Here is a 13,004-nt window from a genome sequence, read left to right as displayed (position 1 = left end):
GAGAGACACAGGCAGAAGGAGAAGCAGGCTCCATGCAGGGAGCCTGACGTGGGACTTGATCCAGGGACCCCCGGATCACGCCCAGCGCTGAAGGTGGTGCTAAACCGCTGAGCCACCAGAGCTGCCCTCTCAAATATTTTTGATGTATGATTTTTCCCTGGAAAAATTTAAAAATGTTACCTATTGAAAAAAAATACTATATAGAAGCATATATTGTATTTCTTGCTTCTAGGAATATAGAGTAGATTATAAGTCTACACTATAGTCTGTAAGACTGCTTTTGCATAGGGGTTAATATGGGAAAATCTACGTATTTGTATAGCTGACATTTATTCAACATTTCTTAGATGCATAAAATTTCCAAAAGCAATGAATTTATGGAAACGCAAACAGAGAAAACAGTCTCCGCATAAGAATTTACACCAGTAGTACTCAAAATGTGGGTCCTAAATAAACTGCATCAACATGATCTGGGAATTTTTCAGAAATGCAAATCTATGGGCCCCAACCCAGATCTACTAATAGGTTTGGGATACAAATCTATTTAGCAATCCCTCCATGTATATCTGATGCATGCAAAGTTTGAAAACCACTTCTCTATCTATTATTGAAAAGTTTTAGGGATCCCTGGGTGGCGCAGCGGTTTGGCGCCTGCCTTTGGCCCAGGGCGCGATCCTGGAGGCCCGGGATCGAATCCCACGTCGGGCTCCCGGTGCATGGAGCCTGCTTCTCCCTCTGCCTGTGTCTCTGCCTCTCTCTCTCTCTCCGTGTGACTATCATAAATAATAAATAAAAAGTTAAAAAAAAGAAAAATTTTAAATTAGAAAAATATACTTACAGTCTAATCACCATTTATTTAATACCTCTTATATGCCAAGCCCTCTGAGGATAGAAAAATGAGGAATAAGTGGCCCCTGCCTTCAAGGAGGTCACAGTTTAGGGGTGCCTGGATGACTCAGTCATCCAGTTGAATGTCTGCTTTCGGCTCAGGTCATGATCTCAGGCTCTCCGCTCAGCAGGGAATCTGCTTCTCCCTCTCCCTCTATGCATGCTCTCTCTCTTAAATAAATAAGTAAAATCTTAAAAAAAAAAAAAAAAAGACACAGTCTCACTGGGCACACACACCTGCCGTCTGCCAAATGTTGTGTTAAGCCTTTAGGAATTATATAAGAAGAGTCAAGCATGGTGCAGAGTTCAAAAGATTATGATCCTGATGGGCAAAATGCATATGTGTGAAATGATGATCCAAGAGGAAATATATAAATACATATATGTATTTCAGTATGAGTAAATATTACAGCGTTTCAAAACATGGAAAATTTGTTTTGAGAGGAAATGTTTTTAAAGCATTGCCAATAACAGAATCACAATTCTAACATTGTTATTTTTACTTTTAGGTTGAGATATATTTGAATTTTTATTTTTGAGTGCTCTTTTGACTATATGGAAATTTTTTTGCTCATTGTTTTTTAAAGATTATTGAGAACGTTTACAGCTGACCAAAGGTGAACTGTGCTTTAATGAGAATAATCAATAACATTTCTCTTTTAATAGTCGAAAGAAGAAGAAGGTATAATATTAATTACCGAATCAAGGAGCTTGGCACTCTTATTCCAAAGTCTAATGATCCGTGAGTTCAACAATCATTTCTATAATAATGTTATGGTTTGAGTACCCCCCAACATGGGTGGGAGGGGGAAGGGAGGAGGAGAAACAATTGCTAGGAAACTGAGCAGCATATGGCAAAGGTAAGGCTATTGCTGCTCTTTATAGTTAGGTATCTACACCAGCCTCGTAGTTATTAAGAATCAAAGCTGTTACTAACATTTGTTCTTCTAAGATACAGGAAATAAGGAAATTATTTCTTCTCAGTTCATAGCAGGTCTTTTTATAGCACCGATATTGGCAAATTTAGTGGTGGTATCAAATGTTGTTTATGACACTAACTGGCATTCCCGATTTATGGCTATAGCACTTCTTTCAATGTAAGATTTATTGAATTGTTGGGTTTTCAGAGGCCCCAAAGTTCTAGAGACATGTAGGTAAGAGATGGAATTGTAAAAACATGCTGATTGATGCCAACCAATAATCAGTTATTGTAATTAAATTTTCATCCATGTTTTGGTGTCATAAACTCTCAAAGTCGGTTAAACAAGATGTTTAAGGTTGTAAATTTTAGGAAATAGTTGATTGATCAAAGTATTAAGTTAGAATGTTGAATGTTTCTCCAAAACATAAAAATAAGATTTGTTGCATTAATAATGTCTTGAAAAATGTTTTATTCAAACTGAAAACTGGCCTTTCCAAATACTGGTGATCATCCATTATTTAAACATAGTGATGTTTGATGGAGTGATATTAGTGAAATTTGGAAATACTCTTTCCCTGCATCCAGATGCACCAACTCACTTGGACCATTCAGTAGTTTGTAATAGAAGGGAATGTAATATTTATCCTCATTGTAGATGGAATGGCAAAAGAGCTCTGGATGGAAAGTCTGAAGAATTCAGTCATAACATAGGCCATACTGACAACTTTCAAATCTTTTAAAGTCCCTAAGCATGCAACTCTTTCTATTAGCAGAAGAAAACACTCTCTTTTCTGATAGGACCCTTTTTTTTTAACACTTAACATATATACGTGCATATTTATTCACCAAACATTTGGTGTAAGGCCAAGGCTTTTTTGTTTGACTATGTGTTTCAACTTTTCTTTCTTACATAAACTGCACTAAAATGTATAGCCTATTTTAATTTCTTTAAAATAAAACAAAAACTGACACAACCTCAATATAAATGGACTTTTAAAATGTTTATACAACCTAAGTATAAATGGATCCTTATTTGTGACAGTAAATTTTTTAGCAACCAACCTTCACTGACATTTTAATTGAGTCTTTCCAAAACTTATAATCTTCCTAAAAACAGTTACTATTTTTATAAATGCTTTCTTTTTTGACATTCATATTTCACTAGCTAATGTACCAATTATTTAATTATATTATCATTGTGGTAAGTAAAATGGGCATTAATTTAACCTCTTAAGAGGTACATGGCACCACAGTGACAACAGAAATACCTAAATGTGTCAGAGGGTAGCCCATTGCTCTCTATCACCTGTTTTGTCTTGACAGCAGTCAGGGAGCATCACAAAGGGAATGGAGAACACTAATTAATCTTGCAAGTGACTGGATAAAGGTCAGTTAAGAGAGGTCCTCTTGTACCTGGTGCAGCTAACCCACAGTGCCAGCGCACGGTCATATGCAGAAAGTAGATGAGACTTTAAGATTGGACTCTGAAAAAAAAAAAAGATTGGACTCTAAGACCTATCTTCAGATGTCACTCTGCCTAGACGTCACCAACTATATGGTTGAGTTTTTGTAAATATAAATCCAAATACTATATCTGAGAATACTGTACAAATTATAAAGCTTAGGTGAGGGATTATTGTTCTACATTTTTTGGAAACTTTGGTTATAAAAAGGCTCCCGTTTACTTCTAACTCACTGTCCGGAACAAAGAATGGCAAACTTTTCCTGTAAGGGACTGGAGAGTAAATATTTCAAGCTTTGCGGACCACACATAGTCTGTGGCAATTTTCTAACTTTGTTATTGTAGCATGAGGGCAGACGTAGGCAATATGTATACGAATGACCATGGCTGTGTCCACTGAAACATTACTGACAAAAATAGACTGTAGACTGTTGTCTGTCTACCCTTGATCTAGAATACAGAAAATCAGTTTATCATAGAATCACATCCAAAAGAGACTATCACGGGGAAAAGTTTATCATAAGCATTCTTAAGTGTTTTTCTCTTCTTTATGGATGTCAGAAAGAGGTATTATTATTTGTTTTAATTGTATTATGTTATATTTATGGAAATGGAATTTATTTGGGGTCTATTGAAAACACATTAATTCATTAGATATTGATGAAGTCTACATGTGGCTCTGTGCACATAACACAGACCAGAAGAGACACCTCACTGCTGGCTGTGGCATTCCACGCATCCAATACCAACTCTGTTCCAATACATCATATCCTTGGGCTTGCTGTGGCCTCACTTCTTACCCTAGTGCTTCTCTTTAGGGCCCACCAATGTGATTCCCATGGTTGAATTCGGAACACAGCTGCTTTAAAACTTAGATCCATGGAAGGCGGGGGGCACCTGGGTGGTTCATCGGTTGAGCATCTGACTCTTGATTTTGGCTCAATAAATTGGTTAAGAAGAAACCTTGTATATAAAAATGGTTTTAAAACAGAGTGAACTTTTAAAAACAGTGCAAATGAAGTCAGGTAGAAATTGTCAGAAGACCCATCGTGTGGTCTCTACCACCATTTTGCAGGTTTACTTAATAAACAGTGCCTTAAGACCAGAGGTTATCCTGTCTCATTATTTCTTCTGTCCTTCAAGTTTTTCTTCCCAGGAGAAGAAATGAAACAAAATCAGGGCCGAAAGGCTCCTACTGCTGCTTGGAGTTTTAATTCAGGAGTTCAATACCGTTTTGTGTTACAGATATCTTCTTAGTTCAATGACAAAAGTAGGCTCTTTTTCCTTAGACTTCCTATCATCTGGGAAGTCCCTGTGAGTGGAATGAGACCAGCCGCTATGATGGCCCTAGAAGAACTGACAAAGCATTTACACCCTGTAGACAGACTCTAGTAATGGGTTGATGCCTTTCAGGAGAAGATGGCTTAGTCAAGCCCTCATAAGCATTTGTATCTTCCTTTAATTTTTTACAGCTAATGGAACTATCATACCATCTAATTTGATCGCCCAGGGAGGCATATGAAGTCAGATTTTTTCATAAACTATATTTTCTGCTCTGTTCACTTCTGCTCACTTAATAAACAGATTAATTCCAATATATCTTGCATAGATCACATAAACCAAAAGTACATAAAGTGTAAAATCCTTTCAAAATTGTCCTACATGCTGAGGTGCCAGGATGCCTCAGTTGGTTAAGCGGCAGACTCTTGATTTCCAGTCAAGTCATGATCTCAAAATCCTGGGATTGAGCCCCAATGTTGAGCTCCCTGCTTAGCTTGGAGTCAACTTAAGGATTGCTTGCTCCCTCTCTCTAAAATAAATAAATAAATCTTTAAAAAATTTTGTCTATGTGCTTACTGTTTGCTGTATTAAAAAAAAAAAATCTCATTCCTCTAAGCTGAAAATTCATCAAGGTCTTCCGCAACTCTGATTAACTCTTAGCAATTAGTTTGGCCACATTCTCCACATGTATTATTAATTCTCATATAAGATTAAATTCATTGATGTATTTTTCCAGATGTTAAAATCGGTAGCTTGTTTCATAATTCCAGATTTATCATTTCTCCTGATTTAAGACTAAGTTTTATTAAAGTATTTTTTCTACGCTCTAACCTGAGAGGTATCTGATGATGTTTAACTGTATTTACTTATCTTAAACTTCTTTAAAGATAGGCACCCAGCTTTTATTTTTTTTAATTTTTTAAATAAATTTATTTTTTGTTGGTGTTCAATTTGCCAACATATAGAATAACACCCAGTGCTCATCCCATCAAGAGGCACCCAGCTTTTAAAACAAGTATTGCTGTCGTTTGTGCAGAGGAATTTGCCTAATGATTCTAGAAAGTTTTGCTCTATTGCTTAAAGTGACGTTGCTGAACTCTGATTTGTTTCACAATCACTCAGGATCACCATTCAGAAGGGACCCTATTTTTTTTTTTCTTAGAAGCATAAAAGCAACCTTATTAGAAAGTAGGTTAAAAGACTGGTACATTTGAAATGATCTTAAAAAATTTAGGCTTAAGTCCTCAGTAATGTACATTTCCTAGTTCATTAATGCAGAAATACCGCACATAGATTTTAATCTCAGAGTTAATAATAAAAGCAATTTTCACTAAAAATATAAAAACTGTAATGGTAGAATCATGATATTGCATTTAGCTCTCCCACAAAAAGTCACTTTATTACTTTCTTTTGACACTTATTTTCATTCTGGGATTAATTTTACTATATAAGGGCTTCTTAACTATTCTATTAAAATTTCTATTCAGAAGCAATAATATCTAAGAGTGAATAATAGTCATGTAAATCATTATTTCATATTAATGTAAAAGATTTTGTAAGTTCTTATGAATTCTGCTGACGTGCACAATTGTGAAAAGGTTATCTCTCCGTTCTGTAGTGATATGCGCTGGAACAAAGGAACCATTCTGAAAGCATCAGTGGAGTACATCAAGTGGCTACAGAAAGAACAACAGAGAGCTCGAGAATTAGAACACAGACAGAAGAAATTAGAGCAGGCTAACAGGCGGCTCCTACTCCGGATTCAGGTTTTTATAAAAATGTTGCCATGAACCACGTAGCTTATGTATGACTTACCCATCATCAGCTTTATTCATTGTCTCATCTGGGTTTTCTTTTTCTTATGAACAATTATTATTTTTCCTTCTGAAGGATCATTTTATTGTCTTTCGGAAGCTCACGAATTGGGTTGTTTCAATTAGATTTTGATTAGAAGCCCAGGATCACGGCAGCTTTAAAAATGTAATGAATGGCAACAACTAGTTGCAAAATGCAGAAAATAGAACCAATTTTATAAACATACAATGTCATGCCAGGCAAAAAATAGTAATAAGTAAAACATTGGTTTCTCTATACAATATTGGGCACTAAATTCTTCCCTCTTCCTTTGATTTCTTTAGTAACATTGCTATGGATTTCGTTGCCTTGAGGCATATTGTGCGGGTATATATTAAGTCACTCCTCATCTGTTCTTATGACACAAAATATCAAAATATGGGTTTTCATAACTCCCAAGATTTTTTTTTTAATGTGAGCATGCTTATTGCCAGGTAAAGCACTATCTTGTTTCATGAAATGGTCCTACGGTGAGAAATTAATCAGAAAGAATAAGTGAAATATTCTCCACTATATCCAAATGGCTGTATTGTAATCTGAGCCACTATGGAACCATTATATGTTATGTATTCCTTTAGACAGCAATGAGAAGAGGATTCTTTTTTTTTAATCTGTGTAGTTTCCTCAGGGTTATTTTTCAGGCATTAGACATAGACTAGATTCCATCACTTGCAAAGAATATTATAATAGGTATTACTCTTCATTTTGAGTGCTCGTTAATATTCTGCTTCTATTTCTGCTTTATTTTCTAGAGTTAAGTCTACTCGCAAAGTCATTATTTAATCATTCTTATTTGAAATTGCAGGAACTAGAGATACAGGCTCGCGCTCACGGTCTGCCAGCCCTGGCTTCGCTTGGCACAGTTGATTTGGGTGCTCATGTCACCAAACAACAGACCCACCTTGAGCAGAATTCAGTAGACTATTGCCAGCAACTGACTTTGTCTCAGGGGACCAGCCCCGAGCTCTGTGATCAAGCCATGGCCTTCTCTGATCCTTTGTCACACTTCACAGATTTATCATTTAGTGCCGCTTTGAAAGAGGAACACAGATTGAATGACATGCTCCTGGATGACACAGTATCTCCATTTGGAACAGATCCTCTGCTATCTGCTACTTCCCCTGCAGTTTCCAAAGAAAGCAGTAGGAGAAGTAGTTTTAGCTCGGATGATGGTGATGAGTTATAAGAAAAAAAAAAAAAGAAAAGAAAAAGAAAAAAACAAACAGGCTCGATTCATCAACTGGGAAGCAAGTCTACACAGGTGCTATGCAATTACGTTCTGTTCCACATATTGCTTTGGCTTACTCTTTCCAAAAGGAATCTACTGCCCGTGGAAAACTGTTTAGAAATGACAGAAGAATTCACAGGAAGAAGAAAGATGGTGTTGAAGAATATTGAGAACTAAAATGGATTTTTTCCTCTTTGACTAAGACGTCCAAACCTACTTAAATTGTGTTTTCCTGGAAAGAGGTACAACATAAGAAATAGCTCTCTACGAATGCTTTAAAAGTAGCAATGTGGTGGTGCACCATGGAACCTAACAGACCTCAAGGAGCAAACCTACTGAAGTATACAACCCCCCACCCGTTTTTTGTTTTTTTTTTTTTTTTGTTTTTTGTTTTTTTTTACTTATTCACTTCCAACTCATTTCTGTTCAAGCCTTAGGGTAGTTTTCAAGCATCAAGACCAACATATCTGATAGCCCACTGACTTTTTCCACTGTCTGGGAGACATATTTAAAGTTCCAAGTCTATAGGGGAGATAGTTAAATGATATATTATCTTTCAGTTCTAATTGAAAAGAGAATCTACAGTAAACATTAGAATTTTCCACAATACAATACCAAAAATTCATAAAAACTTTGCTTTCTGAAATCAGACCCTAAACCTTTTTGTCAATTCAATTACACTAATTTCAAGAGTGTCTTTGCATATTTATGGAGACATGCTGTGTTCAGAAAAGGAACACACCAAGTACTTTCCTCAAGAATACGAGCTAAAATTTTACTCCTTTACACAAACATACACTTATACACAGACACACAGTGTAGATAGTATATGTCTTTTTTATTTTCCTTCACTTTCAGATTTTTCTAGTAAACATCAGAAATCGTATTCCAAATCTTCTTTTCTTCATCAAAAAGAGATATTGGATAATCCATTTCAATAAATAAAATACAAAAAAATCCTACTAGGACAATTTCTCAGCTATCTAAAATTTATCTCTGTCTCTAAAAATGGATGTAAATTAATTAGGTGATACAGTTTTGCTCCAAATTGACAAAATATGGAAACTTTGTTTGCCAACTGACAAAATCATTAGCAAAACGGAAACTTTTTCCTATTATATTGAGCTCCATTCCCCTAAGTACTTAGAGTACCCTATGCCCTTTGCTAGCTTTGTTAGCATTTATTAAAAATATTTATAACTGTAATGCTTTACTCAAAATTTTCTCTCTTGAGTTTAGGATTGGGAATTGACTCACCAAGCATGTTGCTCTGTGCTAAACCCCCATGAGTGATCATCTGATCACTGAGTATTTATGGAGGGACACTCAAACTGCAATGGATCCTGTGAAAATGTAGAACAAAAAAAAAAAAAATAGAAAATGTAGAACAGATGAGCAAGATATGGTTTTACTCCTCAGGGAGTAACAAGACTACGTGAGAAAAAAACAACAAAAGATAGAAGATGCATAGAATTAAACTCTATATGGCTAAATACAGAAGGTCAGAGAAAATGAAAATGAGTGAAGAAAGCTGGATTATCACAAAAGTCTATGGAAAAATAGAATGCAACCTCTTTTCAAAGCATAACTTTAGGGAAAAGGAGGGCATATTAGGGAATAATATTGATCAAATGATAAGAATGAGAATAGATTGATAAAGTGTCTTCATGGAACATTCACTAAAGATGCCAGCTTGGAAGTCCTGGAAAATAATATTGGCAACAGGTTGTGCTTGAATATTAGGATGAAATTATATGGCATAAATTGGATTTTTTTACTAGGAGGGAGAAACCTAAAAATTAAAATGCTACTGCACATTACTGAAGTAATTCAGAGGTAATCTTTCTTGAATATTAACTTTGGGATAAATTTTTGAAAGGGTGCTTTAGGTATTACTCATAGGGAAATATGTCATCACAAAATTTGAGACATAATGCTAATGAAAGTGGGAAAATATTAAATTCTTACGGTCTAGTAATTATCTCAGGCTTAGCTTACAGCATTAGCTTAGAGTTGGGAGAATTAAAATAATTTTTATTGTTTGACATGGAAAAAAATAATTCCAAATTTATAGGAATATTCATTAAAGCCAGATAGATAGATTCATCTGAAGTATGCCATATGAAAAAGAGCAATAAGATACACTTCAAGAATTTTCAATAGAACATTATATACTTTTAACTTTGTGATAAAATTCCACTTTATTATCTGGGTTGATAGTTTAATATAACAATACAAATCATAGAGAAGGAATATATTTTTGAGTCCATGCAAAACACATTCTAGATAGGGGCTAATTTCTGTTTTCATTTTATCATTATTCTCATTTCTTCAGATTTTGAGAAGACTTACACTGATGATGTCATTACTCTGTCATTCTTTTTCCATTCTGTTAAAATACTACTACTCAGCCCTGAAGCTCATTCCTCATAATCTTAGCTAACTTAAGGGCTTGACGCAGGTGATAGAGTCTGGACAAAAGAGATCTGGGAAGGATACTACTAATATTTGCTGCTACTTTCGGATTATAATGGCTATCAGGGGACTGTAAAATGGGCAATGGATTTTTAAGGACAGAGTAGAGTGGTGCTGTGTCACAGTCAACTGAAACAGATTAAAAACTTAATTTTAGTCAGTAGCTCTTAAATTTTTAAGGCATTGAGAACCTAGTAAAAGTTTTAGACTCGCCAGAAAAATACGGACTTGTATAAATGGTCCGACATTTGCATGAACCAAGAAGTTTTAGGGACCTCCTCAATGTCTTGTTAGATGCCAGATGAAGAATCCCTGAATTACTTTAATGGAAAACACTGTAGCTATGTATCTATCAAGAGCTAAGTGGATAGTTAATGTCATATATAGTGATGGAGGAATGAGCCCTATTTATCTGTATATCACTTTCTCAACCCTAAAAGTGATGAGGTTGCCTAGGAAAGTGAAAGTGTACCAAACACTAGACTATTCACAAAAGAAATTGTTTACTTATAAAGTAGTCCCCCTTCAAACATCCTCTGTTGTTTAAATACCTCCTGTACATGTTATGTCCTCCTGTTATATGTTCATGGGTCAGTTTCTCTATGATTATTGGATATTGTAAATATCTGGCAATGACAGTTTGAAATAATGCATATAAATATCAAGGTAAAGATGCGTAAATTCAAAAGCAAGTTATTTGGGTCTCTAAGAACCAAAAGGGATCCTTGGAAAAACTGATGGATGTCTAGAATATTTTTGTAGAATTGAGACTTGTAACAGCCAAAGAGGTATATTATTTATTAAACAATTTTGTCACAAAAAGCATCAGCCGTCACTGGACAATGAATACACAATTAACCAAGCTTTGTTCATTCAACGGATTAATGCAAAATTTCAATTATAATAAACTTTGTTTAAAATAAGATAAAAGTTTTGTTTAAATTACTCTTAGTTATCTTTTCAAGATAATGTCCCATCCAATCTTTTATCTCTATTTATTATAAAATATTGACTGTCTTTTCATAGATGCACATTAAGCAGTCTTTCCAATTCCAAACTATCTTGAAATAACAAGTACCTCCACTGAGTACCTCTTCATAATTTTTTTTCTTTTTAATGTCCTTTCCCATAACTGGAAAATTTATGTATGGAACAAATTTCCTCAGTTTACAGACAGGGTATCAGTGGCTATAGCCTTCTTTATATGGGTAAAAAGCTCTAAATAATAAATACCCAGATGAGCTGGGGACATTGAGAAATAGCCTTCCTCCTTTTTTTTTAACTCATTTTTTTTCCACTCACATGACTGTAAATAAAATATTTAATAGCTCTTACTTTAAAAAAATTAGGTACGAGTTTCTTGATTTGGCGTGCTCATTTACCTTTATGTCAGGGGAGAAGTTAGATTTCCCAGCGTTAAAAAGAATGTATTTTTTCTTTGTTTTGATAGATCGAGTCATATTGGAATTTTCTTATACTTCAAGGTATCAAGAAAATGCTTTTTTTGCTGTTCTGATACTGTGGAATTTTGATGTTTAAATAAACAAATGTCATAACTATAAGTGTTTCAATGTTTTTACAATATCTCGAGGCTGATATTTACTGCTCTCATAATATCTAAGATGTAGATGAATACTGGAATCAATTAATCATTTTGCTGTGTTATCAGCACTAGATCAACCATCTGGGTTTCTTGAAAACACCTGAAGGATTGAATTTTACTTCAGTATTGATAATGGCACGGCCTATTTACGCTACATGGAATGACATCATTTGCCCTTCCAATGCCCTGCGTGTTGATAAGTATAAGATGTCAACTTGAGTTAGCGCAAGTTACATCTACAGAGGTTTTATTAAATGTACTTAACAAATACTAAACACATTTAGAGTGTTGCTGATCTGATGTGTCAAATAACCTCCTGTAATCATTATTCATTGTGTACACAAACATCTTATCATTTGTAAGATATTTAATTTGTAAATAAGGAACCTATTCAAAAACTGATAAAAATAGCTTTCTTATGATTTGTCTGTGTTACTTTTCTTTCTGTGACATTCATAGAGGATTTGGGTGTATAGGAGATTATTGAAAAATACTTCTTTTGATTAAAAAAAAAACAATCTCTCACTGGATTCAACTAATTTAATGATGAAATACTACACTCTGCTGCTGTATACATTAAAAGGAATGTTTCGTCTTTTTCCTGTGAAGGAATGTATGTATTTTTTCTACATATCCAAATTATTTCTCTTAACCCTCAGTAAAATCTTTTTCCTACATTTATTCAACAGGCTTCGAGGATAAAGTTAAGATATTTTGTGTTTGCAATGCCACCTCTCCCATCCCTGTGCTACCATCTTATTTAAAAAATACTTTGTTTTCAACTTTGCTTTTTCCATAGAAATAAATTTCATCTCTGTGTTAGTTAAAGCTGGCGATCATGTTTAACAAACAAATGAGAAAATACGCAAAAGAAATGGTAGACTATTATTTTGCTAAAAGAATTATATACGATCAGGATACTAAAATTTAAAAGCTAGCTAAAGTCAAGGACCTTATCTAACAGCATTGCAGTTGCATATGGCATACAAGGCTAAAATTAATTCAGCTATTTAATCTTAATAATAACAATGTAGTTAAAAATCTTTGACTTTAATAGTGCTTTACATATGTGAATAGCTAAAGTAACATTCCTATAACTTTCATCTAACACTGCTTAGATCAAGAAAACATTGCTAGTCTAATAAGACCATAGAATTTGTAATGATTGCTATTTTTCATTTTTAATAACAAAGTAATGTGTCTTATTTTCTAGGAAAATGAAGAAAACTGGTGTGTACTCTAATACATACATAAATCCTTGTGCACATGCTTTAAAAATTGTACCAGTATT

The 13,004-nt window shown here is 34.4% G+C and overlaps 1 protein-coding gene across 1 annotated transcript in view; it reads left to right on the top strand.

The window, feature by feature from the left end:
- TFEC (transcription factor EC) overlaps positions 1-12,135 on the top strand; it is a 69,610-nt gene extending 57,475 nt beyond the window's left edge. Inside the window, exons 6-8 of the mRNA XM_026012153.2 lie at positions 1,555-1,630; positions 6,172-6,319; positions 7,213-12,135. Coding sequence (XP_025867938.1) covers positions 1,555-1,630; positions 6,172-6,319; positions 7,213-7,593 — 605 coding nt within the window. The 3' untranslated portion in view covers positions 7,594-12,135. The remainder of the gene's footprint in view (positions 1-1,554; positions 1,631-6,171; positions 6,320-7,212) is intronic.
- The last annotated feature ends 869 nt before the right edge of the window (positions 12,136-13,004 follow it).

This window comes from Vulpes vulpes, chromosome 7 (assembly GCF_048418805.1).
Source record: "Vulpes vulpes isolate BD-2025 chromosome 7, VulVul3, whole genome shotgun sequence".
In the NCBI taxonomy this organism is placed as follows: domain Eukaryota; kingdom Metazoa; phylum Chordata; class Mammalia; order Carnivora; family Canidae; genus Vulpes; species Vulpes vulpes.
This window is presented reverse-complemented; position numbering and strand designations above follow the sequence as displayed.